The sequence below is a fragment of the Coffea arabica genome, chromosome 1e (genome assembly GCF_036785885.1).
Source record: "Coffea arabica cultivar ET-39 chromosome 1e, Coffea Arabica ET-39 HiFi, whole genome shotgun sequence".
NCBI classification, from domain to species: Eukaryota; Viridiplantae; Streptophyta; class Magnoliopsida; order Gentianales; family Rubiaceae; genus Coffea; species Coffea arabica.
The window spans coordinates 45,208,130-45,222,559 of NC_092311.1; the positions used below are offsets into that span (position 1 = coordinate 45,208,130).

General features: G+C 33.6%; 2 protein-coding genes across 2 annotated transcripts; both read right to left on the bottom strand.

Moving 5' to 3' along the window:
• Window positions 1-1,864: 1,864 nt before the first annotated feature.
• LOC113695205 (uncharacterized) lies at window positions 1,865-12,755 on the bottom strand. The gene is made up of 10 exons (XM_072072574.1): window positions 12,525-12,755; window positions 12,213-12,343; window positions 11,968-11,986; window positions 5,929-6,084; window positions 3,985-4,255; window positions 3,427-3,505; window positions 3,202-3,334; window positions 2,950-3,107; window positions 2,743-2,863; window positions 1,865-2,647 (listed from the first exon to the last, which is right to left on the bottom strand). The coding sequence occupies exons 4-10, from the start codon at window positions 6,076-6,078 to the stop codon at window positions 2,153-2,155; spliced, it is 1,407 nt and encodes a 468-aa protein (XP_071928675.1). The 5' UTR covers window positions 6,079-6,084; window positions 11,968-11,986; window positions 12,213-12,343; window positions 12,525-12,755; the 3' UTR covers window positions 1,865-2,152.
• LOC140018803 (uncharacterized) lies at window positions 6,114-9,176 on the bottom strand. Its single transcript, XM_072071523.1, has one exon. It carries the CDS (start codon window positions 9,174-9,176, stop codon window positions 6,114-6,116), a length of 3,063 nt encoding a protein of 1,020 aa, XP_071927624.1.
• Window positions 12,756-14,430: the final 1,675 nt, after the last annotated feature.

The following is a 14,430-nucleotide window of genomic DNA, read 5'->3' on the forward strand; positions in this document are numbered from 1 at the left end:
TACTAGATAGAGGCCGAATTGGCCTTAGCTCAAACATGAAAGTTGTAGGGAATGACATTTTATAGGTGTCTACAAAATTTCAGGTCAATCGGAGTTGTGTAGAATGAGATAAATCGAAATTACTATTGCTGTTCTGTTTTACCCGAAATTGGGATTTCCGACTGTAATTGGTTGTTTTGGTCTGGATTGCTTCCGAATTGGTTGTTGAGGCCTTCTGATGAAATTTAGACCTGATTCTTAGCTTTCATTTGGTTTTGGAATTTCTGGATTTGGACATGTAGAGCCTGAGTTATGATGTTACCGCTAGAATGCGTTTTGGTGAATCTGTTTTACGTTGTTGATGAAGTATCTTGCATTTTTGACCTGTTTGCACTCAAAACTGGGTTGAGTGACCTTCTGTGATGTTGTAGCCCTGTCTTTTAGCTTCGAGATGGCGGGTCTTACACCCTCATCCGATAATCATAGTGAAATTGGTGCCCTTACCGCAAAATGACGTCAAAACTGTTTTTTTTTGGGCCAAAGCTAGTTACATTTCCGAAATTTCTGGTTTCCTCTATTGTTTGTAAATGTTTATGGAACCTTATTGGGGTCATGTTTGGCCTTGGTTTATGACTCGTTATCGAGTCTCATTGTATTTGTTTGCATGTTTTTAGGGCGTGACGGTGGTGCCCAACGTTCTTTTGACTAAAGTGCTTGAAACTACATTTGCAAGCGTGGTGAGTGTACTACTCACTTATGTGTTATTATATGACTTTGATACTTGAACTTGGTGCTTTGAATGTCAATTGCTTGAAGTGAGAGTGTACTTTATCACTTTCACTTATTGCTTCGCATGTTATATGAAATGTTATATGAGATGAAATACATGACTTGATGTCGTTTGGACGAGTCTCCACGACTTCAAATATTATCCATGAGCTCAACCCCATTGGTAATTGATTGAATCGAGCCGGCGAGAGCTTGGTCGTGCCAATTAATGTACCTTGGGGCAACATTATATGGAATCTTGTAGTATGAGAGACTCTTGATTCCGGTTTACTCGAGTAATACCACAATGCATGTGTTTGGATTTCGGGCCCGGTTGGGGAATGTGAGGTGGAAGGAATGGAAGTTAAGTGAAGTCTACGGGTGGTTACTTTTCAAATATTGACGGAGAGTCAATGAGACCTGATCAAGAATTCAAACGAGGAAAAGGGCTCTTGAGAGCCACCCGTATCCTTTTATCCTCATTATTAATGTGTGGCTTTACTTATTTTTGGTACATTGGACTGTTAAGCTTGATGCATCTATGAACTTAGTTGCTTGAGTTGTATTCTCACTGGGCATTTAGCTCACCCCGTTCCTTTTGTTTTCCTTACAGGATTATGACTCTTTTGGAATGAATTTTGATAAATGGTTGCCGAATGAACTAGATGAATGACTCTTTTGTATTGTATATAAAATGGGACCCTAAATGTATCATTAGGGCCGTTTTCACTTTTGTTTTGGCAAACCACATATGTAGTGACTTTTGTATCACTTTTAAATGTCATTTTGGCTTGTAAATGCTATTGTTTATGTATTTCGATGTTTGGTTGGGTTCGGACGGGTCGGTTACTATTCATGGCCGACTCCGGATTTTGTTTCTTTTATTTTGGATTATTTTGCCCTTTTTGGCTTGTTTACGCGCGTTATAAGTTCTGAAACGTGATAGATCGCTCTATACTGCACCGTTAGTCCTGGCGAGAGCTGGGCAGGCAGTCCGCTAACCTCTTTGGTTCGCCTTAGGGGAACGTGGGGCTGTCACAGCCTACCCACTGGTATGACTAATGAGTATAATTTCCTAAAAGATCATAATGTATATATAGGCTGAAGAGGTAAATACTATGCAAATCACAATAATACATTACATAAACTCAATCATTCATGGCTTAGTAGAATAGATACTTGGGTGCTAGCCACAATTACATATTAGGAGGCTTAAATAAACTTCATTGCCTATTAAAGTACAGCATTAGTGGTTAAACTATTAATAGGTATATTAGGATCCATTACTTTTTAAGTCAAAAGAATAATGGATCATAATATAATTCAAAAGATATTGTCTCAGCAATGGAGGCAAGGATGAAGGCAATGAACAAAAGATTTAACAAAAGTACAGAAATAGGCCATATCAGTCTTCCTTTGCTTTAGCTTTCTTGGCTGGACTGTCTTTGATATTTGCAGGTGGACCATACGGTTTTGCAGGTTCTTTGGCAAACTCTTCAGGAGCCTTTATTGGTTGTTTAGCATGTGTGTCTGCTGGTAAATCTTCTGCAAACTCAAGGCTTCTTTTTGCTCCACTGGTTGCAGATGTCTGGCTGTCTTTGTAAGAACTGGCTCCAGCAATTTCTTCAAGTACCAATTTTGTGCTTGGTGTGAACAATTGATCCTTTGATGATGTTTCTGCATGCCTTGCTGATGAGCTGCCAAATGCAGAAGAAACTTGAGTGTTTTCTGGAAGTTCCAGTGGAAGGGGACGATGTGATAGTTCAGCTGCAGTATAAGCCTTAATGACAGTATTCTTTCTCTGCAGTTGACCTTGGAAAGGAGTCTCATAGGATTTCAGAAAACAGATCACTGTGTACTTTTTCAAGGCATCATTAAGTTCAGTATCTATTTGAAAGCCCTGCACCAAAAAATTTTTTTAGTTAGGTTCAGTGAATTCCTTTCTATGTATATTTGTATTTATGGCTGAATATAAGACAGAAAATTCATACTTACATCTTCTTGTGCTTGCTTAAGCTGCAATGGAGTGAACTCAATCAATTTTTCAGCATCTTCTCCAGATATAATGCAATGTATTGAGCTCGAAGCATCAGTTATAATAATTGGAATGCGAGCCCTTTAATTGAGTGGAGGAATTAAGATTAATATATGGTAACAAATGCGAATAATGTTTAATTTAGAAGCATAAGTTAATGATCTAACCTGAGTTCAACTTCACTTTGCTGTTTGCATGAAGGACAGTGGATGATCCAGTCAATGTCAGCATTCACAATTTTGTGACAATTCGCACAAGCTGTAGTCCAATATTTGGTGAATCCATATGCAAGTTTGACAGTTCCTTGCACCCAAGCTGCCTTTTGCTGAGGCAGGCAACCATGAATGGTATTTGAATGTGAATTAGACACAAAATAGTTATATTTAAGCAAAATTTTAGAATAATAATATGGCACTTACAACTGGAAATGATGCCTGAAAATTGCTGATTGCTTTGATATCTTCTTCATTTGGAGGAGGAAGTAAACAGCTTGCATCATTGTATGTTTTAGCATCAAGCAAATTCCTGATTTCTTCCTTGTTCAAGCTGAACCTGAATGATTATGTTTGAAACACAAATAAAAAATTTATCAGTAAAATAACTTGATAATTTATGGAAAAAACTAAAAAGAAAACTATACTTACCATTCCCTGAAAGACAGGTCATCTGGGAGTGGAGGATTTATCAGAATTCCAGATGAGTACCTAGTAGTGAATGACAAAGCTGTAAAAATGATGAAATGTTTTAGTAGTAGAACACATCAAGTACTTAAAAGACACACAGTAAAGAAATCATAATGCATAATGAAAAATTTGCTATTGAATGTGGTCACTTTAACACGTAGAGCTATGATTAGAGGGGCAGTGCTAATCATGTCTGCTATTTTGCTCCCTTCATGATATTCAAATTCATTCCAGAGAGTCATAAGCATCAGTTTCTTCCTGTCAGGTATAACAAAAAGCTGTAACTACTATCATTAATCTAAAATGACTTAATAAGAAGATAGTTTTCAGATTTGATTTACTCTTCATTGACTACTATAATGTCTCTAGAAGAAGAATCTGGATCTATCTGTTTTACTGGTAATGCCTGAATCACAAAGCCTCTAATATCTGAAATAAAAGTATTGATATGAATGTAAGGAATCAATAAAATATCAAATGATTGTGAAGTAAAGAGAAAAATAATGTAAGAAAAATTACTGCAAAGATTATCTGAATCAGCACATTTGTGCAGATCAGAGAAGTTTGCCAGCTCAAATATGCAAGGCAACATAGGTGGCACAGGTTCAGCATAGTTTTCAATCAAAGTCTTGTAGTTCAAAATCCAGGAGCATTCATAAGTCCCAACTCTGTATGTTGGGTCAGCAGGAACGACAATGGCATTGGAAACATAATACCTTTGATAAGGCTGGAGAAATTTACTGAAGACTTTGATGTGTTGTTCATAGGTGACAACAGAAACTTTTGTTCCCTGATTAGGATTACAAAAAGTCAGTTTTGTATGTATTACACTGACAATGAAGCTATAGTTGTGCTATGATAGTATGTATGCTCACTAAGTTAGTTCCCAGTAACTTTGGTTGTAACAAATATCATCTAAACTCAGATAAGAATTAATTACCTATTTCATGCACAAAGTAAGCAGAAGGTTATTGAAACTGTTGAGAAACAAATCATGAATGGCAAGATCCCAAGTCAATCTTCTAATTTTATGCTATTGTGGAATTACTGGTACTGCATTATCCGACCCCTTTTCAGAGATGTTCATAAATAATCTCTTCAAGCTTCAAGCATAATTCTGAATTTTTATTTTTATTCTTATAGAACTATTTAACACTAATTGGATTTTTATTATCATTCTTATGGAATTTCATTTGTATGACTATGATGATGGTCATCCTCCAAATGAAATGGATCCCTGGCTTATAAGTTGTATTTGTGGATATGCAGATAGAGCAACATAGTATATTGAACACTATAGCAAGTGCTATAGAACAAAGATTCAACAACACCAATCTTATTGATTCAAAGTCATTCATGTTCAACTACCTGCAGATCATTTGCAGATGAAGACATAACCTATCTATTCAATAGGGAGAGAAACAAAACAATTCACCAAGAAATTATGATCATTGACCAGGCTTTGGTCTTTTCTAGCAAGCACAATAATGTGTTTGCTTTAAACTCATAAGAGGAAGCCAGGCATGTTTTATATTAGAAACTTACATGAATACTAAGGATTTTTTCTTAAGCAAATGTAATCAGCAGGCAAACTTTTGTTCCCTGATTAGGATTAGGAAAAGTTAATTTTATATATATTATGAGTTATAGCTATAACTATCATGTTGATGGCTAACATTATATTTATGACACAGAAATTAAAATTATAGGAATGAATACTTTAATAGTTAGGCGAGTATTTACTTGTAATGAAACTATAGTTCTGATATCAGCAGATGAAACTATGGTTTGTATAGATGAAAAGGTTCACTGCCATAAGTATGTCAATTGTTACAGTTCATTAGTCCTGTGTAAATTTAGAGAATTAACATATTACACTCCCACATGCTGTCTACTACAGCCTGTCTTGATGACCAGCAGAAATATTCATTTTTTCTCCCCTTAAGCTTTTACAATTCCATTATCTCTTTAGTGTGTGTGTCTTTTATGAGATGTAATAAGCAATAATGTAACAGGGTAAACTGGAATTCCATATATATATGTTTGTGATATACTCATAACAAAGGTTTGTAATGCAAGAATAACTTCAGTATAAGGTAAAATTTTTTGGTATAAGTTTGAAAATTGACTTCTCATTCACTCTTTTTTTTTTTGGTGTCACAGATTGAGAACATTCTTCTTTTTCTTCTGGACCAACAAAGCCTACTTGCTAGCTGGATAGAAAAATTTAATGAACAACAAGATTCCCTTCAGGAGCAGGCTGATATAAGTAAGATATCAGAGCTCTAAATTCATTGATTACTATGTCAAAAGTGGTGCTAATCATCCCTATTCTCAGCTTCAGAAAGTATCAACCATGTGGTAATGAAGAGGCAAATCATGAAATGTTCGTATACAGAATCTAAAATGTTCTCATCTATGAATTTAATTAATGAGCAGAGAAATAGGAAAGTACTTGCTGACCTCAGAATCTGTGAGCAGAAAGCGCATAATTCGCCTAAGTGGAACTTCACGAGTGAATTGACCATGGCCTCTGTGAACAACTTGGGCTAGAACAGTCCACTTTTCTGCTCCTTTCTGAATGTCTAGTACTGAAGATATATGCCTAGGCATGATGGCCTGTATTCGTAGAGAAATTAGATAGTGAATTAAACAAAATAATAAAGTTGAAAACAAAACAGGCCATGAATATTAAAACCTGATAATGTAATCTGGGAAGTTTCAAGAACTTCTTTATATACTATATTTTTAGTATGATCAGTGCATGATTCATCAAAATAAGCTGGCCTAATAAGTACTTTTACAGCCGAAGCTGTTTTGGCTCTTGAAAGTGCAACATATAATTGACCATATGAAAACACAGGTTCTTTCAAATAAATACCAACAAAATCTAAAGTTTGGCCTTGTGCTTTATTTATTGTCATTGCAAAGCACAAACGAATTGAAAATTGTGTTCTCTTATATGGAACTGGATATTGTTCATCACTTGGTGGCTGCAAGGAAATTCTATGTATAAAAACTTCTTTGCCACAAAAATCACCAACTGCAATTTTAGCACAAATAACATTCTTGGTCAAACTCTTTATTATCAGTCTAGTTCCATTGCATAATCCTTCAGTAGGATCAAGATTTCTTAAAAGAATTATTGGGGCATTGGATTTTAACAATAGCCTATGTGGAGGTAAATTGCTAGGTGTAAGAGTATTCAGAAGATCAATATATTCAGATTGATGATTTTCATTCAGTGTTTCATCATAGCTTAGGTACTCAGTCAAATCTCCTGGAAATTTTTTGATCAATTGATCATTTATTTCATCTACAAAGTTATTTTTTGCAGTTAGAATTGCTCTATTTTGTGAGCAATGCAGTTTCTTTGAAGGATCTTTAAATTCAGGATACACAATATTGATTAGCTTTTCAATTGCATCAGTCTCATTATTATAGTTAACTATAATTGAAGATGGAAGTTTTACTATGGCATTCTTATCTGTTTCTTGTGTTCCATCTCCAATTTTTAAAAGAAACTGCGTGAATGAAGGATCTAATTTTGCTCTCATGTTCTCTGTTAATTGCAATTTCTCTAGTTTGTGCCATAATGGAGAATTTATCAAACATGCATTTATCATTTCAGTTTTTGTTCCCTTTCTAATAACTGGCAATGTTTGTCTAAAATCTCCACCAAGTACAACTACCTTTCCCCCAAATATTTCTTCTGAATTCATTAAATCTCTTAAGAGATCATCTAAAGCTTCAATTGCTGCCTTTTTAGCCATTGGTGCTTCATCCCAGATTATGAGTTTTGCTTCTTTGATCATTGCAGCTAAAGAAGTTTGTTTACTGACCCGACATGTTGCACCATCAAAGATATCTATTGGAATTTTAAATCTGGAATGTGCAGTCCTTCCACCTGGTAAAATGGAAGCTGCAATTCCTGATGTAGCTGTAGCAAGAGCAAGATAGCCTTTAGATCTAACATCAGCTAACAAAGCTCTATACAGAAATGTTTTTCCAGTACCACATGGGCCATCAATGAAAAAAACACCAGGTCTATCTGAGTAAATTCTCTCAGATATGACTACAAATGCTTTTTTCTGTTTTTCATTGAGTAGCTCAATTGAATTTAAGTCAATTTCTGAAATGATAATGTTTCTTTCTGCTCTTAATTCTCGAGTTTCATTCTCTATATTTTCATAAGAGAATCCAGTGGGAATCAAATTATACGAATGTATACCTTTTCCCATCGATTGCAAAAATCCATCAATTTGTTGTAAGACATTTCTTTTTACTTGTGCAGATGTCATTGCTGAACATTTGGCAAAATCTTCTGACATAGAAGATTCAAAATTTTGCCACAATGCCTTTGGGTCATTAGAGCAAGAATAAACCAAAAGTGTTGCAAAAAGTCTCCTCATTTCGTAGGGCATATGAAAAAGTGAGGCTTCTTGTAAACAAATTTCTTGGCTGTTATCATTTTGTAACAAGCCTCGAATTAATGCTGCTTCTTGGAACGTTTCTACTTGAACTCCATTAAAGGTTCTTAGGTCATCAAATGAAATTGGACATCGAACCTTTGATAAGAGTAATCTCAAGTAGTATCGTTCTCCTTCAGAAGGATGAGCAGTCATTATTCGACCTATTGATTCACCTCTTTCTCTCAATTTCCAGTATTTTTGCTTAGGTAACCAGACAAAATGATCAGGAAATTCTACATAAGTACAATTTAGATCCTGAGCTGCTTTATCTGTCCTATTCATGTAAAAAAATTCAGTGAGCATTGTTTTCTTCAAATGATAGTTATTGACAACATTTTGAAGATTAGCCGTTTTTTTGAAAGTCATTGGCTGATAATTCTCCAAATGTAATTGTAAATGAATAATAGGTGGCTTTATTTCACTCATACAGAATCTAAAAATTCTCCATGCTGCCTCAGGTGGAGAAACCCACCTAGCTGATACATATTGTTTAATTTCATCAATTTCTGAATCAGATTTATTATTTACTACAGAGAAGCTAGTTCTATCATGACCTTTATAGATATACTTATAAATGTATTTGACTGCCTTAATTGTAGAGCATATTTCAACATTAAGATGGCAATCAAATTTAGCCAAAAGATATGGATTGTATGGTACAACCCATCTGTTATCTAAAAGAGCTGATTTAATCTTAATTTGAACTCCATCATCTCTCCTTCGATATTCAGGATATGCATTAAGAGTTTGGATAGTTTCCTCACAGAAATTTTTAGGAAAATTATTCTTGCAAGTTCCATTTTTTCTCATGCATACATTTGTTGGATCAAGTGAACCACATGGTCCATGAAGCATATGTTTAATGACCAAATTATATAGATGTTCATTTTTCTCTTTATTTGGTATCTCGGCACAGACAATTTTATCATATTCTTCAGGGGTATACATCTTGAATTTTGACTTTAAAATTAGCAAGAAATGTGCATGTGGCAGTCCACGTTTTTGGTATTCAATGACATAAGTGTAAGCTGCCACTTCACCAAAGATGCATTTTTTCAAAAGTTCATCTTTAAGCTGCTCTAACTTAGCATGAAATACTCTAGCAAGCAAATCTGGTCTGTTTTGTGCCTCTTCTTTGTCTATTAACTGTTCTTTTATTTCTGGCCAATTAGGATTGCAAGTCATGGTCAGAAATATATCTGGTTTACCATACTTTTGTACTAATGTCATTGCATCCATGTATTTACGTCTCATATTTCTTGGCCCTCCAATAAAGGATGGTGGTAATATGATACGCTGCCAACATTACATGCTTGACTCTCACCTGATCCTAAAGCATCTATTATGCCTTTCAAGAACTCTCTCCTAATTTCCTCTTATTGTAATCTATAGAAGTCAAGTCTTTGTGTCTCAAGCTTCACATATTGATCAACAATATATTGTTGTAGAAGTCGAGCAAAATGTAATAACCAAGATTCATCATTGTCCCTAATCTGAAGTTTATAACAATAATATTCTCGAAGGGACACAAAATTTGGATCTTCATGTATGCTTTCCATTGCTGTACAAATAATAATAGTACATCATTAAATGTCTAATCATTATAAATATTAAATATGTAAAATGAAATATCATGGTATATAGTTATTATACTAACCATATTCTTCATTTTGGATTAATTGTTCTGCTGTAGCAGCATTTGCAGGGGAAATCAAATCTGCTACAGGTTGTTTTTTTTTCCTCTTTCTTCCATATACTTTTGCTCCTTCCTTTGGTATTCCTTGGTGCCAGCCAAGATCACCAAAAGGAAAAAGTATTGGATATTGGAGTGGATCATAACATCCATAATAGTACTGTATATTTTTTGAAGCACCACTATGGGTATGAACTCTAATATCACGTCCGCCGGTTTCTCCATTTTATTGCCCCTCAACCCATAAACCAGCAACTTGTGAAGTTGTTGGTCGATTATAAACTCTTTGATCAACACCGGGCAGAGTTTTTAACACAATGTAGTAGTTATCTAAATTAGGTACCTCTCTCAAATTTCTAAAAAAAATTGCATATGGATTACACTCAAGAACTTGCATAATTTTTCTAATCACATTTTCAGATAATCTAGGACAAGCTGCTAATCGATTGCTTACTTCAGCTTCAAAATCATTGAAATATAACTGTAAATTATTACTATGGCCATTGCTTGAATTGAAATCATTCAGAAAATGATATATTTGTCCTTGAATTCTAAAAGTGTAAATTCCTTTATTCCTTTTTGAGAGAGTCAAATCAGCTTTAACACCGAAGGAAGTAAATCCAAAATGATTATTATACGTTCTAATAAGAGTTCTAAAAGATTGTGCCTCTTGTGAAGATGAAGTCAATAGCTCCTTAAAGATATCTGGAATTTTATTTTGAGCTAGAACAACTTCACCATCTTGGCAACAAAAATATGCTGTCTCAGAAAAAAACTTCTTCGCTCCACAATGAGGACAATCTAGTTGGCGTGGTAGGATATCAGCTTTGTCAGGAATTATATCCAACAAAGCTCTTCCTGTTTTGCACCCTCTTCCTAAAATATAATTATTTTAGAGCACTTAGTAGTCAAATCATTCAATTGATTTTAATGCTAGTTTAAAAACAGATATTAGAAAACTTAAAAGTATTAACTATAGACCTGGCTGAGTTTTTTTCAGAGATGATCTGCGATGTTTCGAACGAGATCGAGAAGTACGCTGAACATCAACAACTGAAGAACACTCATTCACAATCGTGATGCTTCTTCGATTTTCAATTATATTTGTAGAAGCAATAGATTTAGATTTTGCTCTCAATCTTTTGTTTTTCCATCTAAAATAGGCCAGTCTCCTATATTCTTTCTTATTTATTACCTCTCCATGATATATTTCAGAATATTCAAGAGGGCTCTTATCATAAGAACCAATTGATCTAGATTTTCCTCTCAATTTTTTCTGTTTCCATCTAAAGTAGGCCTGTCTCCTATATTCTTTCTTATTTATCACCTCTTCATGATATATTTCAGAATATTCAAGAGGTCTCTTATCATAAGATATAACAGATGTACTACCTATTATAGGTATATGCCTATTCACAGAAAGGGCAGGAATATAATTAGCTAGTTCCATATCTAGATTTGATATTTCAGAATAACTAATTTTTCCTTTAACGTTTGCAACTTGTTCACTCTGAAACTGATTTTCTATAACAAATGGTTCCTCATTGCAGTTCACTTGTGACGAACCAGCAGGTTCAACATCACAGAGGTTGATTAAAGATGAATTCATTGTAGGCAAACAATGCTTGTCAGTAGAATCAGAGGTATACTGAACTTCTCCAGTATTTTTTGGAGGAAAGTAAACATTTTTACCTCTGCAGTCATTTGGCAGAATTGCATTCCTATCGATGTGATTTTGTGAAGCACATGTTTCAACAGAGTGCTTTTCACGCATGTCATTCTCACAGTTGATTACAAAAGGAGAATATGGTTGAGAAACAGAAGAATCAAGAGTAAACTTCATATGCTCAGTCACCATATTTAAGTTTGTCTTTTTGTTTCTTTCCAACATTGTTAGATCAAGGGAATCATCAAACATCTCATCTATCAATCTAAAACCTGTACTAAATTTTCTTTTTTTCTTCATTTTGAAACACAGAACATCAAAATCTAATTTTACTATAAACAAAGCAAGATACTAAACCAAAGGCACACAAAATGACAGAATCAAAGCATCTTAGAATAGCTAAAACTAACTAATATATATAAAATGACAACCTTAAGATCAAACAGCTAACCCGAAGTACAATGATACTAAATGATGTAATTATTGAATAGATAAACAGCTAACAACATCATGCAACATTTGAAATTAAAAACAGAGGGAAAAGTAAACCATCATAGCATAACATCAAACACATCGCGTTTCTTATAATTAAGAGAAAGCAATAAACAGAGGCAACAACAGTGGGAAAAAAATTGCAGTTCAAATCAGAAGGCAAGAAAATAGAAACATACCTATATTTTCTTTGCTCGCCTGAATGTTGGCAAAAGTCCGGCACCATTTGAAATTAATATAAAAATAGAGGAAAAAGTAAACGTAAGCTAATCGAAAAATTAGCATCATAATTATTCTTTTATGCATAATATAAAAGACATGGCAGTCTTTAATTAACGGAAGGCAATAAATAAACAGAAGGTAAGAACATTCATCAAACTAAAAAATTGCAGGTCAAAATAAAAAGACACAGAATAGAAAATACCTAGATTTTCTTCACTCGTCTGCTGAAGACCGGCAAAACTGAGAAACAAAAGTATATATAGGGCTGGGAATAGTAGATTTTGAAAGCTGTATCATAGCATAAGTCGGTAGAGCAGCCATCCCTAAAATGAGCTGATTTTGGGGAAAAAGAGATTTCAGTGAGCTGTTTTTTGGGGCAAAAAAAGAATTGACGCGAATTGGGCGACTTTTTAAGAGGCAATCGAAAGGAAGTACAATTAGTTGCTCGAGGAATTGACAGAAAATCGAAGATTTTGCAGGGTCGTAGATTTTGGGGAAAAGAAATTTTACTGACCTAATTTTTGGGGCAGGACAAAACTTCACGTGCTTGTGGAGGATTTTCTGGGTTGCAATCAAAGTGAAGGACAATTTAGTTGTTGAAGGAATTGGTGAGAAACTGAAAGTTTTGCAGGCCGATATAGTATAGCGACCTATTCAATCGAGAGAACGAAAAAGGCTATTCGACAGAAAAGAAGGAGAAGGGAATTCTGGCTAAATCAAGAAGAAGGAAGTTCAATGACTAATAAGACCATTAAGGTGGTGTTGACTAACTTCATCATCAGTCATCAGTCATATACTAACGGGCAAGCACATTACTTCTAACGGACATAACTCCATTAATTTATATAATTATATAATTAATCATATAATCTAATTCAAAACAGCCCATGTGATAAAAGGGCCCACAAATAGTCTATAATTACTTGCACTTGATCAGAAAATTATAAAAGAAATATTTTCAAATATACAAAAATAATCTTAAATAGTTAGCAACTATTTAATGAGCTAGTTTTCATAAAAGGATTCAATTGACCTTTCACATCAATTAAAAACCAAACAAAAGGAACAAATGCAAATAATTAAACCATTGTTACCAATTAGCCCCTAAATAGTAAGGAACTATTAAGACTTTGAATTTGAAGACCATGCCTGAAATAGACATTTCTCACTTTTTGGTAGAAAAAAACCAAAAAAAACCAGAAAACAAACTCCTTTCTCTAACAATATAGTGACACTTGGCATTCAATGGAGAACTTCAATTGTTCTCTTATCTAGTTGGTAGATATATATATATATATATATATATATATATAAGTTGAAGTTTAGGTGAATTCAACTTCAATCATCAGTGCGGGTGAAGGCATGCTCTCGAAATTATAAAGTTTTTACAAATCATTCACTAACAAAATTTTCACATCCGCAGCGCGAATCGAGCATACAGTATTTTGTGAAGAGGTGTCCGTTCTTATTAATTGATCCAACTTGGATCAGCAAATCCTTAGCTGCTATACCAAAAGGGGTGCAATATTGAAAGCGGTTTGTTTAGAAAATCAAGAGTCAGAATGCATATTTCTATTAAGGAGTTCCGTTTAGAAATTGAATTTAATTTAACTATAAACACAAAAATAACTCAAGTAGTTTTAAAATAACTCAAATGTTCAAGATTGAGATTATAAGAAATTAGAGGTTTTGAGTTTAAATCCCATCTCTCCTCGTCAATTTTTTTTAAATTCAAGTAATTTTAAATCAATTTAATACTTGTACAATTTAGTAATAAAACTTAATTCGATTGAGAGTTTTGGAATTCAATTTAGTACATAAAATTTTCCTAGTATCTTTCCATATATAAGTTTGAGTAGAATTTGGTGTAAAAAAATAATGTTATTAATTAGTTTACCAAATATGCACTTCCAATATTCATTATTATCTATCCACATCTTATCTATTAAACTATCTCTACGTAACTATCACTACAATAAAGATGCACAAACACACACATACCCCCCACTTTATTAGCCTAACAAAACTTTTAACGAGGCAATAATTGCCATCGCTGAGTTTTTCAAAAATTAGTTTTTTAAATACTATTAAAATTTTAAAAAAATACTCTAAAAGGTACTCTAAAAAGTAATCTAAATTTTTTTAATATTTAAAAAATATCCCAAAATATATTTTGAAAACTTTTCTACTCTTAAATATTCCAAAATATTTTTTAAAATAATTCTAAAATATACTATAAAAACTCTAGTACAGTAAACTTTTTTAAAAATACCTCAAAAAAGGGCTAATCCAAACGCATTCTTCCATCCATATTTCTAAGACAAAACCTCCAATAACTACTAAAAATTTTAACAATTAATATTTTTTTTTAATTTTTTTCTTTCGGATTTACCACATATAGGTGTGCCATTCCCTAATGG

Bases quoted from the DNA above. Each gene is read 5' to 3' on its own strand.
- LOC140018803 (XM_072071523.1), bottom strand. From the start codon at position 9,176: ATGGATGCAATGACATTAGTACAAAAGTATGGTAAACCAGATATATTT.
- LOC113695205 (XM_072072574.1), bottom strand. From the start codon at position 6,078: ATGCCTAGGCATATATCTTCAGTACTAGACATTCAGAAAGGAGCAGAA. The intron at 4,256-5,928 runs GTCAGCAAGTAC...AATCCTAATCAG, and splicing joins TTCTGCTCACAGATTCTGAG to GGAACAAAAGTTTCTGTTGT. The intron at 3,506-3,984 runs GTAATTTTTCTT...TCATTTTTACAG, and splicing joins TGATTCAGATAATCTTTGCA to CTTTGTCATTCACTACTAGG.